General features: G+C 42.0%; 1 protein-coding gene across 7 annotated transcripts in view; it reads left to right on the forward strand.

Annotated features, from left to right (window-relative positions):
* spag9b (sperm associated antigen 9b) overlaps positions 1 to 24,479 on the forward strand; it is a 46,708-nt gene extending 22,229 nt beyond the window's left edge. For 2 of the 7 annotated variants that reach the window (XM_050059135.1, XM_050059139.1), the window contains 25 exons: positions 2,243 to 2,390; positions 4,997 to 5,459; positions 5,576 to 5,669; positions 6,383 to 6,507; positions 7,057 to 7,114; positions 8,849 to 9,001; positions 9,129 to 9,186; positions 9,794 to 9,924; positions 10,145 to 10,201; positions 11,346 to 11,525; positions 12,498 to 12,627; positions 12,773 to 12,862; positions 12,949 to 13,110; positions 13,238 to 13,409; positions 13,588 to 13,797; positions 16,369 to 16,525; positions 16,900 to 17,028; positions 17,119 to 17,199; positions 17,291 to 17,358; positions 17,660 to 17,808; positions 18,870 to 19,041; positions 19,146 to 19,259; positions 19,546 to 19,725; positions 20,275 to 20,406; positions 20,502 to 24,479. In XM_050059135.1, coding sequence (XP_049915092.1) covers positions 2,243 to 2,390; positions 4,997 to 5,459; positions 5,576 to 5,669; positions 6,383 to 6,507; positions 7,057 to 7,114; positions 8,849 to 9,001; positions 9,129 to 9,186; positions 9,794 to 9,924; positions 10,145 to 10,201; positions 11,346 to 11,525; positions 12,498 to 12,627; positions 12,773 to 12,862; positions 12,949 to 13,110; positions 13,238 to 13,409; positions 13,588 to 13,797; positions 16,369 to 16,525; positions 16,900 to 17,028; positions 17,119 to 17,199; positions 17,291 to 17,358; positions 17,660 to 17,808; positions 18,870 to 19,041; positions 19,146 to 19,259; positions 19,546 to 19,725; positions 20,275 to 20,406; positions 20,502 to 20,620 — 3,532 coding nt within the window. In that variant the 3' untranslated portion in view covers positions 20,621 to 24,479. Of the gene's footprint in view, positions 1 to 2,242; positions 2,391 to 4,996; positions 5,460 to 5,575; positions 5,670 to 6,382; positions 6,508 to 7,056; positions 7,115 to 8,848; positions 9,002 to 9,128; positions 9,187 to 9,790; positions 9,925 to 10,144; positions 10,203 to 11,343; positions 11,526 to 12,497; positions 12,628 to 12,772; positions 12,863 to 12,948; positions 13,111 to 13,237; positions 13,410 to 13,587; positions 13,798 to 16,368; positions 16,526 to 16,899; positions 17,029 to 17,118; positions 17,200 to 17,290; positions 17,359 to 17,659; positions 17,809 to 18,869; positions 19,042 to 19,145; positions 19,260 to 19,545; positions 19,726 to 20,274; positions 20,407 to 20,501 lie in introns of all 7 variants that reach the window. The other 5 variants (XM_050059138.1, XM_050059134.1, XM_050059136.1 and 2 more) reach the window with 5 other exon arrangements.
* The last annotated feature ends 1,955 nt before the right edge of the window (positions 24,480 to 26,434 follow it).

The raw sequence follows: 26,434 nt of genomic DNA on the forward strand, positions 1-26,434 counted from the left end.
AACGGAGGACTTAAGGTTTGCGGGTGGGTCTTCAGGTTCGTCAGGCTCACTTGCCATGGGGTCCATGTCATTGGTTCGACAGCCCATTAGTCCGACTGTGCGCAGTGCTGAACGGCTCGCTGCAGGCGTATGGTGCGTCGCGACCGGCTTGAGGCGGAGCAGGCTCACGGCTTATGTGTTTGTCACTTTCTTTTTCATTTTAACCCACACCATGCACAAAGTGAAAGCGGAGATTTACGGGACTCGTCCGTCACTCAATTATGTCCGTCGGGGAACTAGATATTTTAAATGGTTCGGCTCGCAAAAACGGAATTAAAATAAAACAAAATAAAATAAAATAATATCCTGCGCCCAATAATTCGGTACAGGGTCGTGCCGAACTGAAAGTTGCGTACCAAACGGTTCGACACAAATACATGTAACGTTACGGCCCTAGTTTTTAGGCACACTGGCAGCAGAAGCAATGGAAATGTTGGTCTGTCTGCGGGTTGGACAGTCCAGCACTTCGGTCCAGACAGAAATATCTTTACAATTATTGGATGGATTGCCACAGAGTTCAGAACAAATATCCATTGTACCCAGAGGAAGAATCCTTTGTTCATACATCACCAGTGACGTATCTCAGTATCTCCAGGATGGAGTGGCAACAAATTTGTGCTGACATTCATGGTTCCCAGATGATGTATCCCACTGACATTGTTATCACTTGATTGTCCTCTAGCGCCTTTATGAAGTTGACATTTGTGGTTTTAAGTCAGATGTCCTCACCACTATTGGATGGATTGCTAGGACATTTAGTACACACATCCATGTCCCCCTCATGCTAGCGTGCTAACATGCTTAAGTAAGATTGTGACCGTAGTTAACATTACCTGAGAAACACAAGCTGCAAACTTCGGGGCTGAAAACTAAAGCCAACATGAAGTGCCAAAAACTGCAGTTCCTTGAATGACCACTTGAGGCTGGCTCAAAAGTGAGACAATCCCCTTAGACCCCCATATTAAATGCCCAACTTTACAGCAGAAACAAACATGTTTTCAGTCTGATACAAAGAAACGTTTTTTTGTCTCTGTAGCTTAGCTTAGCATGACTGTTTTGAGTAATAATCTGCAAAACGTCAGATCAGATCCACCCGTCACTCCTGCACAGCTCCACCCTCTCATCCAGATATGATGATTTCCAACTTCAAAAATGCAAAATGGCAATGGCCAAAATGTTGAACTTGAGGCTTCAAACCAATGGGTGATGCCACGGTGGCTACTTTCAGTTATTTTTAGACAGTCTGTGGCTAAACATCAGCATGCTAGCCTGTCTACATTAGCATGTACCTCAAAGCACTGCTGTGCCTGAATGCAGCCTCATAGAGCCGCTAGTAGGATGGCTTTAGACTCTTAAAGACTTTGAAAAGACTTAAGTCTGACACCTTCTTGCAGCTAAAGACAATGTGAGTTTTATGTCACACATTGTAAGATTTTGCAAAGACCTAGGATTTTGTAGGGTCACTATTTTCAAGACGACTAGATTCCTTTTGAGATTATTTCCCATCATGCTCCTGGTGGAAAATATTACGCCAAACTCCCTTTCAGAAGTATGACATTAACAATTCCTTATGTGTTCTCAAAAACCGATAACTCTAGAAAACACAAGATAAAAAGGTTCATATGTTGAAAGTATTCATGTCAATTTGGTATCAGTATAATTCATGACGATAAACTGTATTTGTGTCCAACTTTATATTTTGGATTTTGGTGCCTCAACTCACTACCAGCCTCCGTTGGTTAGCTGCGCCATTTTAGTGGGATGAGACTGTGGGAATGAGAGGGGAACAGTTTCGACAAATTAAGGTTGCTCACTAAAATAAGTGGATCAGATTCATGCTGAATCAAACACTGACTCTTGCTCACTCCACCAGTTTCTCCTGCTTTTCCACAGTCCAAGAGAACCAAGACTTCTTGTTTGGTGCTGGAAAGAGCACACCTGTTAGTTGTTGGCAATGTTCACCTCATTGAATTTCAGTATTTGCTAAGCCAAGACTAAAAACTGACAATGATATTCAACATGTTTGATTGTAGTGGAACCTCAAGTCAAGAAAAAGGCTGACTTAAGACAGCCTGCATTAATCTTGTTTTCTCTGTGTTCTAATTATGTAAGAATGACTTCACCAGCAGGCCAACTCCTTTCTTTCAGAATTGCTCTTTTTCCCTTTTGAATCATCCTTCCTTCCTTTTGTCTCTGTATCCAGAAAGGAGCGTCCCATCTCCATGGGCATATTCCAGCTTCCTGGGACTGATGGTATGACCCCTGAACTCCAGAGGGAACCCGTTGACACCCCCTCTGAGCCATGGAGATTCAACAACCTTAGCCATCCACGATCCAACACCAGCCTCAAGGTATGACACACACTTAAACACACACATATAAATCAGTCCTGCTTTGAGAACTTGATGAATATAAAAGAAGGACGTCCTTAGTTGTAAAGTTACTGTCTGAGGTTGGCTGGTAGCGCTTCCCACGGATTGGAGTAGTGACATCATCCCCTGCTCATTTAAAAGCGGTTGTGGAAACAAAATGCAAACACTCAATGGCAGCACACACCAACGAAAGAGTACATTTCTATTCAGAGAGAAAGGATTGTTCAGTGTGTCCAGAATTTTTAGCAGCAGCCTGTGTGTGTAACGGGGTGGCTGGGAGCCCAGCAAGCAGAGGAAGTGGTACCATTCGGGGGCCTGCCTTTAACCTCAAGGGAGGGTGGAAAGGACAGAGTGTCTTCACATTGTTGCTGTTGGAAACCATGCTGCAAGCAAGGCTCCATCATGAATATTAATGAGCCCCTAATAAGTATTCATTTGCTGTTATTACACTAGTACAGGGTCAGATAGAAAGTGTAAGGGGGGAAGTGTTTTGGGTTTTGGCAGTGTTTATTTTGACCCATGTTCTTGTGTTGGATTGTTTCATAACTGCCAGCCAAGGTGGTTGATAATTCATTAAGTCCCTCTGAGCACCTCACCTTGAGTCCTGGAGTACAATATAGGTGTCGCAGTACATCTGTCTCACTCAACTTTTACACAGACAGTCTTCCCAGGCACCCCCAGTGCAGATACACAGCAGTGCCTTTGTGTTTTCTCCGCTGACTTGACATTTTCCAAAGATTTACAGTCAGTGATCCCATCCCCTCCCACCATATGAAGGGGTGGGTGGGTGTGTGTGTGTGTGTGTGTGTGTGTGTGCGTGTGCGTGTGTGTGAGAGAGTGTGGTTTAGGGGAAGAGCCATTATCAGCAGAGTAGCAATGGAGGGAAACTTTCCCCCTATTGGCTGCTCAGTGCTACTGTAGCAACAATAGAGTGACGGCAGCATGCACACAAGAGATTTGAAAGAAAACACTCCCATCGGTGTTCAGAGAGACGAACCAGACACAAAAATAGGGAATACTTTTGGGAAAGAAACAGTTCTCCAGCAGTATCATATTCAATGTCTGTGAAACCTTAAAATACTCCCGTGTTATTAAAGTCTTGCCCCTCTTCTGTTTTCAAGGTGACCCCGTATGGATGCTTTGTTGTTGTCCCGATTGATTCGTTTCCATCAGGCACTGTGCTATTTATAGAACCAAAGCTGCTGGCATTAACAGGTCAAAACAATACAGGGTTAGAAATTCTGCATAGCGCAAAGGGCTGTCGAGAGCTGATGGAACCTTAGAGTGATTAATTGGTACTGTAAATCCAGTTCATTTTCATTCATGTAAGAAAGCCTTTGCCAACCAGGTCACCTTGTGTACCAACAGCAGCCATAAATACTGCTCACTACCCAGATCACCTATGGAGTTCAGGCTTTCCCCACAGCTTTGATTTACTTTCTTGGACACATTTAGATCAGTGCTAATGAAAATGAGCTCTTGCAACATCCTTACAATCTGTATACAACACATGGCCTTGGTTTGGTTTATTTTTTATTTGTTTTAAGGAATGGATATTCAGAAATATTAATAAGCAAGGTCTTTAATATCCCTCAGTTTGAGGAACAGTTCTCCCCAGTCAGAGTGGAAGGTGAAAGTTCGCAGGAGAATTTGCCCAATCAGGAGGCTGATGAGGACCAGGTAGACCTGTCTATCACTGTAACCATGGCATCCACCGTATCTATACTTATCAAGTTTAGTAGCCGTGTTGCAGAGTTTGCTGCAGTGTGATTAAATAATATGATGCTAACATAATGGCATTACCTCATATCTAAATGAAACTGCATGATGCCAACCTGTTGCCTTTTTGTATCTTCAGCTGGTTTCAAATTGTGTGATTTTAAAGCTGCAGAACTCATTTTGTTTTTATAGTAGACCCTCACAGCATAGTTTGGCTTGTTATAATGGATGAGTGTCCTGGTTGGTTGCTGTTTGTGTTGGTTTGAGTTGCATGGCAATGTTCACAGTGTTTGACACATTTGGTGTTATTTCGGTATGAAGACTAACAACATGTAACAGTTACAGACCATTAAGAACCACAGTATACAAAGAAATCCAATCAACATTTCCTGGATCACATAGAGGCAGATATTTAGTTTAAGTTTCTACAACCTAATGCACTTTACTGTAACTCATTCAATCTACTTCGGAAAACACATAAGAAGACCCAAATCAGTCACAGCTGATTCCAAGTTGGCAGCATACATAAAGTACCTCAGTATGGAACTTCAGTCATGGTTGAAAGCTTCAGAAAAAGCTAAGTAAGTGGACTTTGACACAGGATTATTTTTCCAAACTACAGTCAAGGTCAGTGTTGTCCTCACTTTGGGAATGGAGTGATTTTGATATGTTTGGCTTGATCACAGTTTGGTTCTGTGTTTGGTTTGCATACATGAGTGTGTGTGCTGCACATTACCTGCATTTATAGCTTAAAATGTGGGAGCTTCACAATGTTAAACAAATAATAAGATTTTAGTTTTATCTTGATTTTCTTGTTATCCCCTGACTCTGTTTCTCTACTACATCTCATCTTCCTTCATCTCAAGGATGAATTGGCTGGTTCGAACCGCGGAGGCTCCAAGTTCAGTGCTCAAACCAATCAGGGAAGTGTCTCCAAAAGTGGAACTTCTTCGTCCTTACAAAGCGGAGGCTCCAAATCCAACACCCCCATGTCCTCTCAGGGTGGCACCTCTAAATCAAACACCCCCACATCTACATACAGCGCTAACTCTCAGTCCACCACACCATTATCTCCTCATGATGGAGCATCCGCTGGAATGAGTCCTGTGTCCAGTCTAGGTGGAGGGTCTGCAACACCCCTGTCTACTGCTGCTTCTGATGTTGCCATGGAGTCTGTGGACACGCCCCTGCAGGAAGTTTCAGACGGGCTCAACAAGAACCTGGACTGCAGCAGTGGAAAACCAGAGAGCAGTAAGAACATTGCAGCAGTACAAGGAGGACAGCAGGGTCAGCTGGGACATGATGGTCAAGTCTCTACACCCCTCAAAGGTGATGGTCTGCAGTGCAGTTAAAACAACACAGAACTAGTAGCTAACATCCGTTACCTGCTGTGAGTGTACTAACTCGCTCATTCTTCTGTTTTCTATCTCTGCTGCTTGTGTTAGATGGAGCAGACGACCTGGAGAAGTCTGAGGTGCAGGCCATCATTGAGTCCACTCCTGAGCTGGACATGGACCTCGATGGCTGCAAAGGAACGAGGTACAGGACTGATGACTAGATTTTTAATCATCATTACCCTAAACTTCAGGAAATGTTAAAGGATAAGGCGGGCATCGGTCTATATGTTTTTTCTTACTACAAATCCCATTAAAAGACCAAAACCAGCAATGCGTTACATCGTCAGTACATTTCAAACATGTCTGATGATCGAACTGCGTCTGAGACATGCATCCTACCAACTTGTGGGAAGGTGGGAAGGCCTATTAATCACTGCTTGCAGCTTTAATTTCTACATGAAACTGTTCACCACAAGGTCTGTGGATTATCTTGAGTAACCAGGTCATGATTTCTGAAAAGAGACATTGCTGTTGAGTATTTCAGATGTATTTTTTTGGCCCTTTGAGCACCACAAGCCGAGTGCCATCTAGTTCACTTATATTGGAAAGAAGGCAGACATCTCTACGGCTGTCGGCTGATACGTCCAACACATTTTTAAATTGTTTTGGGCAGCAGTGGAGCTCTGTGTCATTGTGTGTTTTGGTGTTTTCATTGGGTTTGTTGAAAATAAGAAAAACATGTAGATTCAGATTGACTGCCCAACAATTGTTACTCAGTGTAATTCCAATTTGCATCCATTTGTACCAAAGTGTTAATAATCATACTGCAACATCATGCCCCTTTCATCATGCCAATCATCATTTTCTCCCATTCTTGTTTCATATTATCTTCCCCTACCTCATCTGTCTATCCAGCACACCAACTAAAGGTGGCATTGAGAATCTAGCGTTCGACCGCAACACTGACTCTTTGTTTGAGGAGCTGTCATCTGCAGGAAACGACCTGATAGGAGACATGGATGAAGGAGCTGACCTGCTGGGTAAGAAGCCTCTTGAATCAATGTTATTTTTTCATCATCATCTCTACTTTTACAAACTATTTCCTTTCTTGTTGCATTCTCTGAATTGTCTTTTCTTTGGCTGTTGGGCTCTCTCGTCCTCGCAGATGAGTTTTCTGGTGTGTATTAATGAATTCCCTGCAGATCTCGTAACCAGCTCTTTATTCACTTCATTTGTGTTCTTGATTCTGTGTAGTTTTCCGGTCCCCTTTGTGACCCTCTTAAGGATGAGCAGAATGGTGAATAGTGCTGCTGTGTTGTGAAGAGCAGTAATACTATAGACTAGAGATGTTTAAATGAGACCATTTAACTTACCTACAGTCTTATAAACTTCTTCCCGACTCTCTTGCATGACTCTCAGACTACAGCTTTCTAGGTAAGACTGAGAGAACAATATGTTTGTGTGTAGAATATACATAAACACTTCTTTATTGATGCGATTTTGCAATAACATTCTTATTATTCCTTTTATGATGGAGCACATGATGAGTTGAAACAGTCTGTATTTACATTATAAGTTGTCATTTTCAGGTATGGGTCGCGAAGTGGAACATCTTATCCATGAGAATGCCCAGCTGCTGGAGACCAAGTTAGTACTCTTTTACTTTTTTAAAGCCATCTCTGCTCTTTGTATGTATAAGCATCCAGAAAAATGAAAAAGGACTTTTGGCTACACAGCTAACAACAACCTTATGGTGCGTACAGTGGTAAAAGCACAACACTGATCACCAGCAGCATTTGGTGTCCAGCCAATCTGCCCCCGCAAATGGGCTGTGTTGTAATAGTTTCTGAATGACATATCATACAACTTGGGATAGAAAGTAGCTAAAGGAGCAGCAGTGACATCACCAGTGCCTTTCTGAAAATTTCAGCTAAAGGCAGCTGCATTAAAAAAAGGCTGGAAAAAAGATGCTGGGTGCAGCACTTTACTTCTAGGCAGCCTTATGGGGATGCAAACGCTCTCTCCGCATTGGGAACAATTGAAAAAAAAAGACACAGGCACTCAGAAAATAACGCCATGTGGACATAGACCGTACAGAGGCTACTAGAAGTCAGATTTCCCCCTCAGTGAGTTGTCAGTCATTGGTTCGCTGTGCCTTGTTCTGTATAAAAGTAGGGTTGTGAGGAAAACACCAATACACTTGAGTATCATGATGTTTTGTGATACTGTGTGTTCAGCCCCTGACCTCTAGATAGCAGTGTTGGTATTTATCTTCAGCCATTTGACTCTTTCACCCCAACGTAACAACACATCAGTAGTGTGTTAACAAAGACTGCGATAAATACAAATGCACATCCTAGTATTTTGATTGCATAAAAAAGTCACCATTTTCTGACTCAGATTTCATGCATACAGTGGTGTGTTCTTTATACTGTGACCTAGAATTAGATTTTAAAAACTTGCAATCATCACCTTGCTTACAGTATTGCAGTATATTGAATCATAATCACTGTATTGTGATGTATATTATATGGCCAGATTCTTGCCTATACACAGCCCTATACAGAACACATCTCTTCACAAGCTGATGTGAACCATCCCTTATTGACCTGTGCTTTCAGAGTACTTCAGATGAAGCAAGATGGCAAAAAAGGTTAAAAAAAGGACCTGTGTAAATATGTCAAAGTCACTGAGGTTGCATGTCTCAAGGTTAAAAACACATACAGGATGACAATGGTGCTCAGCCAAGGGCACAGACATCCCTTCAAATATATTGATGACATTGTACATCTCAGAATGGTAATCTGAGTGTTCGATTATGTTACTGGGATAATGTTATGTGAAAGACAATATTTTGTTGCAGAAACCCCTCACATTTTTTTAAATAAAGCTAAACAAACTAATAGCCTACCATAACATGATCCTCAGAGTGAAGCTTGGAGTAAGGATCACCATGATTCAGTCATTTTGCTGCCTCGGGGCCCAAACAAGCATTACTCATTGACAACACAATGCACTTGACCATAAAAAAGATATATTTTTACAAGTTTATGTTTCCGGTTAGCTGTCAGTCATCTGCTACTTCATAGAAGTTGAGAGATGCATCACGAAAATGCCCATAAAACACAATGAAAAATGAACTGTAATGTTTTAGACATCAGAAAAGAACAGTTTAGTATGGGGAAATAATATGAAGCTCCTCTGTAGCACTTAATTCTAAAGATTGATATAAATACTAAGTTAAAATGAGTTCACTCATGAATACATGAAACAATTATCCTTCCTGTTACATTTTTAAAAACAGGACAGTGCTGCCACCTTGTGTTTAATGTAGATATCACATTAGAGTGAACATAAACACGGCTGTGTATTTGTTTTCAGAAATGCTTTGAATGTGGTGAAAAACGACCTGATATCACAAATGGATGAGCTGTCCTGTGAGCGGGAGGCTCTGCGCGGTGAGCTGAATGCCGTCACTCAGGCCAAGACCAAACTGGAGGACAAGAACAAAGAATTAGAGGAAGAAATCAAGAAGTGAGTTGGATGGACTTAAGTTTTACAACACATAAATGCAAACCCAACTGCTCACCAGTCTACATAATTCATTTGAGTGTATACTGTGTAAACGTGGTTGCTAAAGAAATTGTGTGCTCGCTTGCAGGCTTCGAACAGAGCTTGAGGACGCGAAACAGAAGGTCAAGAATGAGAATGAGGATGATGTGAGTCCTTGATATTTGTTGTGATCTGAGTGTGTGATGCACCTGTGTGGATTAGAGCAGTACAAGTTCTTGAGGAACGCTAGCTGCCCTGTTTTAGTATATTTCAATATGACCATATCAGTGCCAGTTGATCCACAGCATAAAGCCTTTAGTGTTCCATTAAAAAAGCTTTGTAGCCATGATAATGAAGATTTGATTTTAAGATGTAAATATGAGTTTTGTGCTTCATTATTTTGAAGTAAATGTGGATTGCACAGTGTAATGGCTGATTGGTTCCCTATAAGCCTTGCTTTCACTGTGCAACTCTGTCTGCCACTGGCTGGCTCCATTCACAGCACAAAGGAAGTGTGTCAACCATTAAGCAACCAAAACAGGAAGAGGATAGTGCTTTGGTTTTCCCTGGTAGCTATCCCCAAATCCCTACCCCAGAGTATCAATGTTAGATCTTTGAAGTTACTATCCCCAGTAGTGGAAATGACAGATGGTGGAGCAACCAAAGTAGTTGGTAGCTTCTAGACTCAAAAGAAAACTGAAAGTGATGTGGTTAACTTTGCAACAGTAACACCAACAATAACACTTGGAAACGTTGATGTTGGTATACCAGCAGAGTGACGTGCCCACAGCACAGAGGAAACGCTTCACCAGGGTGGAGATGGCCAGAGTCCTGATGGAGAGGAACCAGTATAAGGAGAGACTGATGGAGCTGCAGGAGGCTGTCAGATGGACAGAGATGATCAGGTGAGACAGAAGGAACAGAGGCAAGCAGTGGACCGTATGAAGTAGAGGAATCTGTAACACACACGCACACACACCAGCCACAAAGGGAAAAAACAAAGCTTTAATATAGAAACAAAACTGGCTGAGGGTGGTTTGAAGTCTCAAGTAGAAATGAAGGAAGTGACTGTAAAACCCTGTGTAAGGATTCAGTTTGATTCAAAGTGAATTGTTTCACACACAGGGCTTCAAAGGAGAACCCGGCTCTTCCAGAGAAGAAGAAATCCAGCCTCTGGCAGTTGTAAGCGCCTCTTTTCTTTTCACCTCAGCTCTCAAATACCAACCACAGTATGACTACTGTGTTATTTATGTTCCATTTTGCTTTTCTTTTATATTCCATGTTGTGTGGTTGTTTTCTCCAGGATGTAGGTAAATCTTTGACATGTTAACGGTGTCTACTTTGACTGGCTTCTGATGTTTTAATCTTGATAATAACTCTTAACAGAGGAGAGCCAGCCAGGAAACAGTGGCTCTGATCCCAGATCTGAGCTGCCTTTAATTCTTTATTCAACGTTAAAGAAAGTTATAAACATGAAGCATGATGGAAGCTTTCTAGAGGTTAAGAAAATGCACTTGTTTGCTCACAGAGGAACGAAATCTGAAAGACTGGATTTGGGTTATCTGACCCCGGCTCTCCTTTTGTTGAGTTTCATAAGGAATGTGTTTGGTTTGGTGTGAACGAGGACATTATTTTGGGCAGATTTTTGGCAATGGGATTTGGACGGAGTCTGTAAAGGAAACAAAATCTGATAAATCCACCATCTTTCCTGCCCTGTTTCTGTTTGTCCCTCTATATTGTGCCTGGTGTTGTGATGTCTGTGTGCAGGAGGTGTGTTGATAGAGTTGCTGTGGGGAAGGGAGGGAATGCAGAGTAATGGGTGGTGTTGGTCAAAACAAAGCAAATATGCTCATAAAGATAGACTTAGCAGAGCCTCTAAACTTACAGGCCTATAGTTAATAAAATCTAAAAGTATCCAGTGGAACATGCTTAACATCAGTTGGGTGTAATGTGATAAATAGCGTGTGCTCTCACTGTAGACTTAGGGGGAAATTGAAGTGTTGCTGTCCAGTGTTGCTCTGTGTTGTTGACTAACATCCTAGTCGGTGCACAATAATAACCCTGCACTCCAGCATTCTGTGAGGACAGCTGCTCTGGTGCTTTGCTGTTTAGGAGACAGATCAATGGGAACATACATAATGCCTGATTGCTACCTGTATGAAAGCTGGCATGGTGTGTTGGCATGGGGAAAGGAACCTGTTTACCCTTAAATGTTGAACCTTACTCCTGCCGCTGGAGCTGCCGCTTGTGTCCACCCCTCTATACGTTTGTCTGTGTGCTTTTCTTTTTCTCGTTCCTCCCCACTTCCCCACCCTTACACCTCCAGTTTCAGCCGTTTGTTCAGCTCGTCGGGCGGGGCGGCCAAGAAGCCGGCGGCGGAGGCTCCAGTGAACGTCAAGTACAATGCACCCACCTCTCAGATCCAGCCGTCCGTCAAGAAGAGGAGCAGCGCCCTGCAGCAGCTGCCCAGTGACAAGAGCAAAGCCTTTGATTTCCTCAATGAGGAGTAAGTCAGTCAGTCAGTCAGTCAGTCAGGGGAAATTGAATGAAAACATGTGCTCTTATCTGTGTATGCTGAGGCAGTATTGATCCCTTTTGGTGCATTCACTCAAAAGCATAGTTAAAACAAAAACAAAACCAGGTTTCTCAAACTATCCCTTGCATAACAGCTCTTAAAAGGTATGTCAAGACTTAAATTACAATCTGAATTTTTTTATTTCACTCAAGCATACAAATCTGTGTGCTTCTAAAACAAACTCTGATGGCTTCCATAGTTTTAGATCAGACTGCTGAACTATTTTGGGCTGCTTTCAAACCTAAACTGTCTGGTGCACTTCAGATAAGGCTGGGCAATATGAAGAAAATCAAATATTCCAATATTTTTGACTAAATACCTCATTGTTGATATTACAACAATATTTTGGTGCCTCCACAAAATATTGACTCAATGAGATTTTTCATAAATAATCACCAGTAATGTAGATATAATGACTCAGTGGGTAAAGGCAAATAATAGAACAGCTACAACAGTCTGATATGTTCAGAAAATGACATCACTTTACTGTAATGCAGTCACTGTTGATGTAGGATGACATCATCAGAACTTTTCAACAAATTAGTAACCTTTTAGTCTGTGTATTGTAATGTTAAAACCTTGTGGTTTGTTTGTGATAAGTCATTGTAAACAAACTGGACAGGAACTAAAAGACAACAATTCATCATTTTACTGCACCAAATGCAGGAGGAACTGCAGGAGTCAAGGCACCTTTAGAAGGTCTCTCCCATCAGTGAAACATGTTTAATTGACATGACATCTAGAAATGTTTAGAGCATTGACAATAACTAGATACAATGTGAAACCGACAATGCTCTGCATATATCTGGTCTGAAAAGATTATTAAAAAAGTTTATTTTAGTAGAAAACCTAACAGTCCAAGAGTAGACATCTTTGTCAGTGAGCTGGTGTTCTGTCTCGCAGAGTGGCAGCTGATAACGTGGTGTCCAGGCGGGAGCAGAAGAGGGCTCAGTACCAGCAGGTCAAAGCCCACGTCCAGAAGGAGGACGGCAGAGTGCAGGCTTATGGCTGGAGTCTGCCTAAGAAATATAAAGTAAGGAGATGGCGGTAGCACTTATTGTCTTGTGTTATCATTACTTCAGATTATCTGTTCCTCTTCAGATGATGGTTGAACTGTTGGGATGTAAGCTCCAACAGAGAGAAGCTGTAATGCACTGGTGCTGTTTGTACCTTTTCAGGCCAACGGTGGTCAGACAGAGAGTAAGATGAAGAATCTACCTGTGCCTGTCTTCCTCAGACCACTGGATGAGAAAGATGCTTCTATGAAGGTATTGCACCTTGTGGTGTGCATTTATAATTCTCCTGTGTGTCTCATTGTATTTGACTGCTGTAACTCTGTCTATCTGTGCTCCAGCTGTGGTGTGCTGCTGGTGTGAACCTCTCTGGAGGTAAAACCAGAGACGGAGGCTCCATCGTAGGAGCCAGTGTGTTTTACAGCGACGTGCCTGGACCAGAGAGCCCTAAAAGGAAAATCGGATCTCAGAGCAGCCTGGAGAAACTGGATCAAGAACTCAAGGTACACAAGCACACATACACACACACACAGGCTCTGCTTCTTCTGGCATCCCATCCTGTGAGGACATATGCTGATAGAGATAATCATATAAATAATTACCAACTACTTCTTTTGTTTGTTGTTGCAGGATCAGCAGAAGGAGTTGAAGCAGCACGATGAGATGTCGTCGCTGGTTTGGATCTGTACCAGCACCCAGTCCACCACTAAAGTGGTTGTCATTGATGCCAACCAGCCTGGAAACATCCTGGAGAGCTTCTTCGTGTGTAACTCCCACGTCCTCTGCATCGCCAGTGTTCCAGGTCAGCTGATGAATACATGCGCATCTGACTGCCATGGAAAATCCATGTAGAGGATGAGAGGATTTTATGACTGACATCTATGTGCAAAATACTTATCACTGTCTCACATAGGAATTGCACCAGTTACGAGGGACATCATGTTTTATTTTTAATGATTATTATGTATGTTTTTATTTAGGTGCAAGAGAGACAGACTACCCAGCTGGTGAGGAAGTAGCTCCAAACTCCGAGACAGGACCAGCAGGGGATGGTGGCTCACAATCGACCAATAGCAGCTCAGCAGGTGGTGATGGTGTGCTTGGAGGCATCACCGTCGTTGGCTGCGAAGCTGAGGGGGCAGCAGCTATTCCACAGACAGCAGTCAGTTCGGGAGAAGACGGAGAGAGCGGTCAGATATGTTTAATGTTTGATCCCTTTTCCACTTGCATTAGCACACACTCTCTGTCACCAGGGTCAGAATTTATTTCTCAAAATCACTTCTAGAAGTCCCACTGAGAGTGAAATCACAATCTCATAAAGTGATCTTTACCAATGGGCCATATACATTAAGACCTTTATACACCGAGGCCGTAACGATTAACAACATGAAAATGAGACATAGTCACCTGCAAATGTTTTGCATCAAAACTATTTTTAGTGGCAGTGATGCAAATTTGCGACAGTGGCAAAAAGTCTGACCAAGGGCGTAGTTTAATTTCAACAGTAGTGGGAACGCATAATAAATGGGGGGATCTAGGTGTCCTCCTTCAGGAAATTTTGAGCGTTGGACACTTCATATCCCACATTCTGGTGAAGTTTTATGCACTTATTTATGGTGGAAATGTCTTTATTTATGTAAAGAAAAACAAAATTAAGATGATTCAAAATATAAAAATAGGCTCATGGAACATAATGCAGAAAGGCTCTCAGGCATTTTGTATTGCTGTCAAACATTTGTTCAAGTGTAGACCAGCTTTTCTCATTTAAAGTCAAGGCACATGGAGGCATGATTTACTCTTCTGTCTTCCTTTGTGTCTTTTGTGGGGTGAGGTAACCCATTCACATAAATTAATTCAATTTAATTAATTCAACTCCTGGACTATATTAGGACATATGTGTTTCAGCAACATTTCTGCTCATGTTCAAAACTTTCTGCACATCCAAAACATATCCCATATGTTCACTGAGTAGTCAAAGTTATATTTTGAGAAAAAAAGATTACAAAAAAAACTTGTTTAATAAGAATAAAGTCAAATTGTTTTAAGAAAAAAATCCTCCTGTCCCATAGTCCGCTGTGCATTGTTATTCCTCTGCTGATATAGTATCCCCTTTAGACTGTTTTTAGACCATCCGACAGACACAGAGCCCTCTTTAGGACTCTCTGGAAAAGGCAAAAGTTTAAGCAGCGGTGAACACTTGAAACACTGAAAACACTTGTGATCAGGCATAATATGTGATTGTCCCAAATTTAAAAGACAAAACTGCACTGTCTCTTACTGAATCAGTGTGAGTTGCCTTTTGTCCCGTATTTTTGTACACAGATCTGTTAGAATGAGGATAATGCCAACAAGTTGGCTCAAATTTTGGTGGCGTCCACTCAACAAAAAATGTAACTGGTTGATGCCCTTTTTTACTTTTAGCAAAAATCAGCTCATTCTGAGATCACATCCAGCTGCTTTTCACTGTGTAATATTTGCATTCTGCGTGAAACTACTCATGACAAAAACAACAGTTTGAAAAAAGACACTACTCAAAAAACTTAAAGGAACAGATATAATTTAATTATTATTGTTTATTACCAGAATAGCATATTGTGTGGTTGCATTTGTTAAATAAAAGACAGTATTCAAGAAATAATAACATTAATACAGTTTGACCTTTAAGGAACAGTCATACAAAAACAGATGCTTTCTATTAACACTCCAGCCCAAACCGTGACAGGACCTTCACTGTACCCATCAACTTCCACAGTGTTGCAGTCAGCACACTGCTCTCCCTGACATCTCCAAACTCTAACATGCCGATCATTAGTAGAAACAGTAAACCTGCTCTCGTCTGTGAGGAGTACTGGTCTGCTCTGCAGTGAGAATAGGGCCTGTGACCGTTGGTTTGGCTCTCATACTGTTGTCATTCAGTCAGTTCCTAACAGTCTGTCTGGATAAGTGAACTAAAGTAGCACGGAGGAAGTCAGTTTCCAAGTTTTCCAAGAATCAAGCTGTACTCCTGCGAGTTTTTGACAAGACAAGGGGACGAGATAATGGTCTCTAGGTGATGTCATTTGCAAACGACCTTGTCCTGGTCTCTTGCTGTATTTCCCAGTTTCTGGGAAATGTCTCCGTAGTCGGCACACTTGGAGACCCGTCAAACTGTCGAGTTACCGCCCGAACCTTTTCATCATCTTTCAACAGTTGAACTGCTCTTGCAATCTCAGTCTGGTCCAAATGCTGTCTGACACCACCAGCCATTTCTTATATAGGGGTGTGTTCACACAGCCACTGGTAAAGGCATCGTCTCTCATAGTTTAATTTTTTTGATTGTGACAGTCAATACTGTTTAAAAGTTGTATGTAACAGTTGCTGAGGACATGACAGTTTGACAGGAGAGAGTTGATAAACTGCTTTTACTTCTAGGCCTAAAAGTAGGGCCCAAAATGTGTCACTGTGAAGATTGTGAGCTGGTTAGGGGGGGGATTTCCTACTCTGAGATACTTGATACATACAGATTGTTACACCCACAATTGATCATGTGGTCAACTGGATAAGGAAAAGTATGGTGATGTGATAACTGTCAGTTCTAAAGAAAGAGACATGCACAACAATCTGCAGTTTAGTGAGGGAAGGACATACTCTGTTATCAGTATATGACCATACTGTATATTCCACCCATCTGGCACCTACAGTAACAAAGCTGAAATAACACCATGAATATTACCTACACGTATGAGTTGGCCCAGTTTGCTCAAAGATGATTTTCTCCACAGAATCCAGGGTAGCAGAGGAAGCCACCGAGGCGACAGAGGCCAGCGGAGGGCCTGCTGACCAAAGAGAGAGCCTGAGGGGAGTCTACACCGAGCACGTCTTCACCGATCCACTGGGAGCTCAGCAGACAGCGGAGGCTCCAGCCAACTACTCTCAGAGGTAACACCAGGAGGCCAATTACACTACCCAATGTTGTTACAATTCAGCCTGTCCAATAAAACTGCCAGTTTTATCAATACAACCATAAACAAACCCACTGAGCAACAACATCAAATCACTGTAAAGCAGTTACTGTTTGCTCATGAAACCTGCGGACATGTTTCTGTGATGGTAAATTACTGCATTACATTAAACTTTCATGTTCAATTCTGGAGCTACATTGCTGTTTGGCAGTGTGTGTTTTGCCTCTCACCATCACTTAAACTCTAAAATATTGTGTCAGACACAGAACTAGCACATATAGTTATAAAGTAAGGAAAATGATACAAACGCAGCCTCTCTGATAATGCTAAGTGATTCTGTCTGATGAGCAGGGAGAGTGATCTGTTGAAAGATGGTGTGAGTTCAAACCCCAACGCAGAGGAGCAGGACCTGATGAGAGAGGAGGCTCAGAAAATGAGCAGCGTTCTGCCCACTATGTGGCTCGGGGCACAGAATGGATGGTGAGATTTACATTTCAGCTGCCCAGCACAGTTATGTCCATGAGCAGAGTTCAAGAGATCTGATGACTGAGAAAAGTTTTCTGATTCTAGTGTGTACGTGCACTCCTCTGTGGCTCAGTGGAAGAAGTGTCTCCACTCTATAAAGCTGAAGGACTCTGTGCTCGGCATAGTGTAAGTGCATTACAAGTGACAAATGTGTGTTTCTCTCTCACGTTGCTACTTTTTGAAATGTTAAACAGCTGGTTTTGTGTCTGTCCCACAGGCATGTGAAAGGGCGTGTCCTGGTGGGTCTTTCTGATGGCACATTAGCCATTTTCCACAGAGGAGTAGGTGAGCGAGCACAAGCTTTTCAACAAGTTCTTTTTTTTTTTAAGATATTTTTTGGGCCATTTTGCCTTTAATGGACAGGACAGGTAAGTGTGAAGGGGGGAGAGAGAGAGGGGATGACATGCAGCAAAGGGCCACAGGCTGGATTCGAATCCAGGCCACTGCGGCAACAGCCTTGTACATGGGGCGCCTGCTCTACCACTAAGCCACCGACGCCCCAACAACTTCTTTTAATAGAAACAACCTGATGCAGGTTTTATCTGTAAATATAACCGTGTATCTTCACTTCCTTTGTTTGTGGCAGACGGACAGTGGGACCTGACCAACTATCACCTGTTAGACTTGGGGAGACAACACCACTCTATCCGCTGCATGACTGTCGTACATGACAAGGTGTGGTGTGGCTACAGGAACAAGATCCATGTGGTGCAGCCCAAAGCCATGAAGATAGAGGTATACAAAGACTTAACCTTATTTTTATATTGTTTTATTTAGAGTTCTGCACACACATTACAGTCAGCTACCAGCATGTACCACTGTAGCATTTCAAAAATATGAATGATCTGCCTGACTGCTGGTTTGTAGATCAATTTTAAAGAAAAGGATTTTGTTGAACTTCTCTTTTTCCGTAGCCTGACATCTCCAGATCAAATTGCAAGTGTGAGTTAATCTGGAACCTCCTAGTAAATTTTCAGTGTCCAACTTATCAATGGCCATAGATCAAAATGCGTCTGGACATAATTAGATAGACCCTCAACCAATCAGAGCAACAAAACAAGCGTGCAGAGATGAGCTGTGATGGTGTAGTATCAATGTGTGTGTGAACAAGTGTTGCCATTTTTGCCATCAGAATTTGAAAATAGTACTTCAACAGACAGTTCCACATCAGCTGCAGCCATCTTGGTAGTTTTTGAAAATGCCTTAACAGGGCTTCTCTTTACTAAGATAGGTTTATGGTCGCTGTTGTGTCCCCTGCACAAAGGTGCTGTCAGTGACGCCATGACATATTTTTGTGTAATTGTGATTGGCTGATGTGGACCAAGCTGGCTGGAAATCTGTCTGAATGACAGGAGGGGGACCAGACACATCTGTCAGAAGAAAATAAAACATAAGCTTGCTTCTGTCCATACACTGTGTTCCACCACTGGAAATCGTGGAGGCAGTGTAGCCAGCTAGTCCAATGCAAGACACGACCAAAGGACACGACAAAGACCTTTTAAAAATGGTGGAACTTTTTGAGGAGAGGTTATGTGAGTTGGTCAGGAATTTTAAACATCTATATGATGTCACTTTGCCCAGGCACATTAAATATGAGTTGGACAGTAGCAATGGAAAAGTGGTCCATGCAAGACCAATTATTTTATGGATGTCTTATGGATGTGTGTGTGTGGACATAAAGGATGCATGAAAGTATGTGAGCAGTGATGGTTACAACATTTGAAAAAGAAATGTATATTTTTGTGTGTAAAAGAAGTATACATGTGCCTTTACAAACTATTTTGTGTCCTCTGCAGAAGTCATTTGATGCCCACCCTCGTAAGGACAGCCAGGTACGTCAGCTGGCCTGGGATGGTGATGGCATCTGGGTGTCCATCAGACTGGACTCCACTCTCAGGCTGTTCCACGCTCACACCTTCCAGCACCTTCAGGACGTCGACATCGAGCCCTACGTCAGCAAGATGCTGGGTCAGTTCACTCTTTCTTACAAAATCTCCTTCATGAAACACATAAGACACCTGTCAGGCTCTGACACTTTAAATAATCAAATTTTGTGGGGGGGTTTTCTTCAGGTACGGGGAAACTGGGATTCTCATTTGTAAGGATCACAGCTCTCATGGTGTCATGTAATCGCCTGTGGATCGGCACCGGAAATGGAGTCATCATCTCCATCCCTCTGACAGATAGTGAGTTATTTTTACGTCTGGTGGACACACACATTCACACTGCACACTTCGCCTGCTGCTGCCCATATACTTGCGGATCCTCATTACACTTAGGCATTCCACATTTTGTAGTCCACTAAATGTCTTAAAATACTTAACTTATGTTTGCACAAGTTGTGATTTAAGATTGGTGCAACAAGACTAACACATATGTTACATACAAACTTTGTCTTGAAGGTAGATTTTACTGACTGAACACTTCAATGTACCTCTCCTGTTCTCTCTCTCACCTCCACCGTTCCATTAGCAGCCAACAAGGTAACCAAGGCAACAAGTAACCATCCAGGAAGCGTGGTTCGTGTCTATGGTGACGACAGCGGTGACAAAGTGACAGCAGGGACATTTGTTCCATACTGCTCCATGGCTCACGCTCAGCTCTGTTTCCATGGTCACAGAGACGCTGTCAAGTTCTTCACCGCTGTCCCAGGTAAACAAAGCAGCCTGTTTGACTTTTTATTTCTAAAGATAACTGTTATTTCCTAAAGGGCGCGTCCATCTGCGTTCTCTTCTTGGTTTTTCAAACGGAAATGCCCACTCAACTGAGACAAGCTAAAAGCGGTGATGTAGGTCACAGCGTTGGTGCCCTCCTCTCCCTCAGCCTCCACACACAGCGTTTGCTGGCAGTGTAAGCATGGAGAGTGAGGAAAGTGTTAGCTTGGAAGATTTGAGCTTGGAGGTCGAAGGAAAAAAAAAAAGGGGGGAGCCACCTATTAACTATTAAATACTATTTTCTATCTAAAAAAGTCAAAGTTGTCCTTTTCGGTGCTGCTGCCATATGCTTTTAACCAGCAGCTGAGTATGAAGTGTAAGAACAGTTTGCTAACCCTACAGAGCTTCTCATATAATTGGGTGCAAATTAAAGTCAGGGAGCTGAGATCTCTTTCATATCCAGTATAGAGATAAGAAGGTCTGTTCCAGAAAAACACAATCTGGACTTGTTTGGTGTTATTTACAGTTTGTGTCTCTGTGCTTTCAGGTCATGCAGTTCCATCTGCGTCCTGTGGAGTCGAGGCAGCAGGTGACAAGACGACAGATGCAGCAACTCAGGAAGGAACCAAGTCCATGCTGGTGATGAGTGGAGGAGAAGGCTACATCGACTTTAGGATGGGTGAGTGTGCTTTGTTTACATGTAATGACTAAAACCATCGCTGTAACCACTGCTGGAGAAGAAGACAAATGTGGTGTCTCTCTGTGTGTGTTTAGGTGATGAGGATGGCGAGGCAGAGGAGGGCGAGGAGCTTACCATGAAACTGGAGCCCTCTCTGGCTAAAGCCGAGCGCAGCCACCTCATCGTCTGGCAGATCCTCGCCAATGAGGACTGAACTGTGACCTCGGACCCCTGAGGCCTGTTTGCCTTTTCTCTCAAACCCGCTGCCAGGGAGGAGGAGCTCAGGTGGACGACTCCCCTCTACAGGCACGAGTTTAATCAGCACTTTTTTCTTTGTCAGACCTGAACAATAAGAGTGAAACAAGCAGAAACTGCTCTGAGAGTGTCCTCAGTGGTGAACTGAACTGGAGCAGTGCAAACAGATTCACATAAACTGCATGTTTTATCATTAGTTGTTTTCTCTTGTTTGTTCCTTTTTTAAAAATGTTATTTTATGAATTTCAATCTGTTATAATGCCTCTTTTTCTTCTAATATTATATGAGGTAAAGCTGTTATTGGATACAGAACTTTTGTTACATTTGCTCAGCAGATTCAATGAACTTTCCTCCTGACATTTCCAGGTTACCTTCACTCAGTTCAGTTGTCATGTGCTCATGCTGGACTCGACTAGATGCTAAATCAGTTGGTCAAACAGAAAATAATCACCTGTGAGCTCCCCTGTTGCCCTCTAATAATGTAAGACTTGGGCAATCATGTGTCAGAGCAAATCATGTGGGATTGTCGATGAATCCCAAATCCTATTTCATGTTGTTTTTTGTTTTTCGTCCATTGAGAACTTGGCTTTTGATTGTATGCAAGACAAATTGAATTGATTGCCAGTTGTCTCTAGGTCAGGATTTGTCAGATGCAATACATCAGCCTCATGCAGTTAGTACCTGTTTGAGCAGTTAGCCCTGTATTTATCTTAATACTCTTAATACGTAATAGTGGTAGCCCCAGTTTATGCCTCTCATGTGTGCCTTACCATTACATTCCAGTCACACAGCTAAGCATCCAATAATCTGAAAAATAAATTCAACCAGCAATGTTTTGATAAAACCTAGAGGGTTGTTTAGTTACACTTTAAAGTGTTTTGAAGATGTTTCCAGAATCCTCAAAGACTCCTCTAACCATCTGAATGAAAATAATATTCCATCTGCTGCATGATAAAAAAGATTTTTAACCCATTTCCGAGTCTTGAAATGCCTTCAGAACAGCGTTAAGTGTTGTCACGCTAGCAGCATGGCTCTTTGGATGGCAATATGTCTCGCTCAGTCCAGCACTTTGATCCACACTAAAATATCTCAACAGCTATTGGATGGATTGTCATGGTTTTTGGTGCAGAATTCATGTCCCCCTCAGGATGAAGTGGATTAACTTTGGTGATCCTCTGAGTTATTATCTAGCCCAGTCATTGAGTTAGAACCTATTGTCCAATACCTTTGTTTTGTGACAAAATACCTGCAAAGCTAAGGACATTCCCATCAACCTCATCTGTGTTTGGTGCTATTAAGCAAATGTTAGCATGCTGACATGCTAAGTGAAGATGGTAAACATCATCAGTGTGATCATGTTAGCATGCTGGTGTCAGCACAAAGCAAGTTCAATCTCACAGAGCTGCTAGCATCTCTGTAGACTGCAAGAGCCCAGATTTAAACAATCTATAGCTCATGGCCTACAGTGCATGGCACATGCGCATTTAGGACATGTCCAACTACTGCTGCTAGTTAAAAAGAGCAAAGTCTGGGTGCAAAGTAAGGATCAAGGGTGAAGGAGTTGTACCTTTCATTCCCTTTAAAAGCCAGGTGCCATGGCAAATTCTGCAAATTGGAGAAGCTGCTGTCATAATAATGTCACTGCAGCAAATTTTGACAGAGGAAACAGAGCTAAACTTTTAGCTTCTGAAATAATCAGTGAAGTTATGCTGCTCCTCGTGTAAATGCACACAGCGTCTCCCTTAATGTGGAGTCGGACAACAGCTCTGCTGTGATCTCTGCTATGTTCACATTTTACATGCCATTAATATTTTCTTCATTAATAATGAATTATTCTACCCACCCACAACCCATCTATGCGTACCTGTGTGCAACAAGCAGAGTGTACGAGTGTCGTAAACACCCATCTTATTTTCTAAGTAATGCGCCCTTTCAGTAGCAGTTTAATACTGCGCAAACTGCAGCACAATCACTTTCTGCTTCCCTTAAAATAGCAATATGCCAACAACGCGCCTAACCACACCTCATTTTACGCCCTACACCCCCATGGGTGCACAGATTGGTGCAAGCTACTTACGCAACATGGGTGCTAGCCGTGAAAATCAGTTGGAAACTAGCAATGACAGTTGCGCTGCATTGTGTGCTGCTTTGCACTGGGTGTTAGAGAGGGTCCTTAGTCTTGTTCAGAGATTGTAATAAGTTTTCAGACAATCGGATGCGTAGCTCTGTGACTTGAATGTAATGATAAAACATTAGACGCACAAACTGGAGCCTGAATAACCCAGGGACTGACAAAAATTCCATTTACAAAACCCTTAATTATTAACTGAAAAGCAGCAGTTGCTGTTACATCTACTACTACATATACTGTAAGTCCGCCCGTCCTTTAAGTTAGTTTTGGTTGCAATGCTGTAAGATTTGTAGACCAGACTTGTATTTAATCCAATATAACGTGAGGACGCTGTCAGCCCTCTGCTCTCAGTCTACCTACCAGCTCCAGCTAGTAGACACATAAAAATATGCCTTAGGTATCAAGGGTTGAAAGGACTAAGCTATTTGGCTTTTCAAGTGTGACAAAGTATTTATTTTTCTCTTGAAAGAATGTTGCGCTTGCTACCAAAGGATAAAGAATTAAATACAGATAGTTAGCCACCTGCTGAAACAATAATAGTGTCTCGTCTAACAGTGAGCAGCATGTTTGAGTCTGCCTCCATGTAGATAACACGAAAGAGTTTGTAACAGATATCCTGGTGTGTAGATAAGATATATTTTTAGACTTTCATATTTGAAAATTGACATATTTTCAGGGTGTGAGAGAGGAGAATGTGCCGGAGCTGTTACTATGAGAGGATAAAACAAGCAGCCACACTGAGGATTACATCACCCCCCCATCTTATCCTTATCTTGACATTTAGAGGTCAGAATTCTAACATTGACATTTTGGTTTTGCGGCACTGCTCTGTCCCCTTTCTCTTTATCTGAACTACTCAGTGATATCCCCTCCTGATGGCAACTCCTGTGTTTTATGTTTGTCTTTTAGGCTGTACTCTCTCTGAGTACAGTGCACAAGATGTTCATTTGGGTGTAATATAAGACTATTTCTGGCCTCTGTGTACCAGTACACTGCATTGGTATGTTCTTTGTTTTGTCCTCTTTGTATTGAACAGTATCAGAGTGTGTGAGCTTGTGTGTGTGTGAGTGAGTGTGTGTGTGTGTGTGTCTCCTCTCCAGGAGAGGAGTCAAATATTATTGCAGTTTAGCCATTTCAGTATTTATTTACAATGATTGAGCCTTTGCAATTCAGAATGTATCTTTGTACATTGAATATGAATATATATATATATATGATTATATATGTATGAAACATGAAAATGGGTTTGGGTTTATTGTTTTGACAACACTTGTTGCTGTTGAAATGATATGAATTTGTGTTGTAGGTGGTAACCTTACTCAGCTATGCACTATGTCTGTGAGGGGAGAGGTGAGAGGGGGTTTGTTTCAGGCCTGTTTTTATTTTTATTTTTGAAATAGAAACCCTGCAGCCTGTCCACAATCCCTGACACAATCAGTTCTCAGCTAATGCAGGAAAATAAAAGTCAAACTAAAGTCAATGAGCGAGCGACTTCATCCCACCACAGCATGATGGAGCGTCTCGCCCCCCTCCACAGGTCTGTCATCCCTCTCATCTGCATACTCGTGTCATTAACTTGGCAGGGACTTCCTCTCTTCCAAGTTAGCAGTACGCACACCATCTGTACTTTGACAGCATCTCTAGCCTTACTTATTTTTAACAGTCAATTAAAGCAATTTTTGTGGGCAAGTTTTGTCTGCTTGTAATGTTTATTTGTCTTCATCAGAAATTCTTCACAGCTACTCAAAGATTTAGAGCTGAAGCTTTGTTGAAGTTTGTCTCACTCTTTGACTTTGACCTTGCATTGCCACTGTAAACAAACAATATCTGAACAACCTAAGACAAAAATAACACCAGTTAAACCTGGCTTACTTCAATAAACCAGGCTTACTTCACTCGGTTTCATAAATAGGTTAAAACAACTTTTTTCTTAGCATCAAAGTAAGGTAGTAAAACTTTGTTCCATGGCTCAGCTTCATGGTATGCATTTTTTGATTCTATTTTCTCTCTTTAAACATCAGTTAAATAAAAATTAAAGAGACTAACCCCCATTAACAGCCAATCTGAAGGTGTTTAAACAATGTTTTTGCCATATTGAGGCTGTCATGCCGCTTGTGATCAAGCAAGAAGAAAATTCCATGCCATTTCTCCCCCTTTCTGTTATGAAATTAAATGTCTGTCTGGGGTTTTCTTTGGTACTTGAAAGATGTTTAAACAGAAAGAAGAAAAAATGTAGAAATACATTTGAAAAACTTGATTTCTGTAAAGAAACGTTGCTTTTGAGTTTTTCAAATGTATTTTCTTGGTGCTTTGAGCACCACAAGCCGAGTGCCATCTAGTTTAATTATGTTGGGGAGAAGGCAGACATCTCTATGGCTGATATCTCCAACACTCGGCAAGTCACACCAAAAATATCTAGACTGACAAATAGCACTACAAGTAAGAGGAAACTTATGTACTTTTTATTTTGGGGTGAACTGTCCCTTTAATGTGGTGTTTCATATTATACAGCACGTACCATACTAAGAAAACTGTGTGCAGGTATAGTCTATCACACCCACAATACCACCTAATGTTAAAATAAATCTCAACATCATGCACAGTGGGTTCTATACGTGCTCATTCCTGTTCACATCACCTTAGAGAACCTGCACACTTTACCAACACTGGGTGGCGTGCTTGAACCACACTGTAATACTGTTGTCCCAGTGACTTTACTGGAAGGACAGAAGCACCCCTCCCCTGCCCGTGATTGGTCCACCACTGTTCTATTCAAGGCCTTAGTTTCAGCCAGTTGAATGAGGCTGAACTGGTGCTTAGTAAGCTAAGAGACAGATAGAGAAGCTTTAATCTCTTTCCAAGCTCTTAGGAGAACACCTGGCTGTCATGGATCACAGTCATGATAGTGGAGTAGCAGGTTAAGTAATAGATATACAGAACAGTACAGTGTGCCTAGTGACTGTGGTGTGGTTGTAAGAGTATGTCACCAATGAACAACAATGCAGTTTGTTTACTTTTGTTTTGCTGTTTTAATAATGTCATAGGAGCTGTATATGACATGCAAAGCATAACTATGACTCTGAGTGTGAGGCGGGACAGTTTGTACACAGTTCTCCACATGGAGGTGGCTGAGGGTCATGACTACATGGTAACCCTAGATTTGCGAAACTTTGGTGAGCAGCTTTAAAATGTTCTTGTCTTGCTGTTTCATGGTGTGAGAGCAGCTAACGGTGCTAAAGAAACTGTTTGGACTTAGAGAAATTTGTCTGGGCTACCTTAACATTTTAAGTTGACTGAGTTTAGGAGGACAAGTTCAGTTAATTTTGTCATGATTAAACTTTTCTTTTAAAATTCAGTCAACTTAAACTTTTAAGGTAGCCCAGACACTCACTTTTTTAAGTTAAAACAAAGAGGTTTTTTTTTTTAGAGTGACACAAAATTAGAAAAAAACAATGGCTATAGTGCTAACAGGCAGGCGCACTGGATTCATTTCAGAAGTGGGGGGGCCAAAAAGTGCTGTGCGTCTGGGGCTTGTCACCGTGTGGGCGTGGCTACCTGTGTAATGTCCAGTTAATAATAGGGACTAGTTAAAGGTGCATAGTGATCAGGGATTGAAGTACAGCCTGAGTTGAGTGTGAGCTT

This window comes from Epinephelus moara, chromosome 13 (genome assembly GCF_006386435.1).
Source record: "Epinephelus moara isolate mb chromosome 13, YSFRI_EMoa_1.0, whole genome shotgun sequence".
In the NCBI taxonomy this organism is placed as follows: Eukaryota; Metazoa; Chordata; class Actinopteri; order Perciformes; family Serranidae; genus Epinephelus; species Epinephelus moara.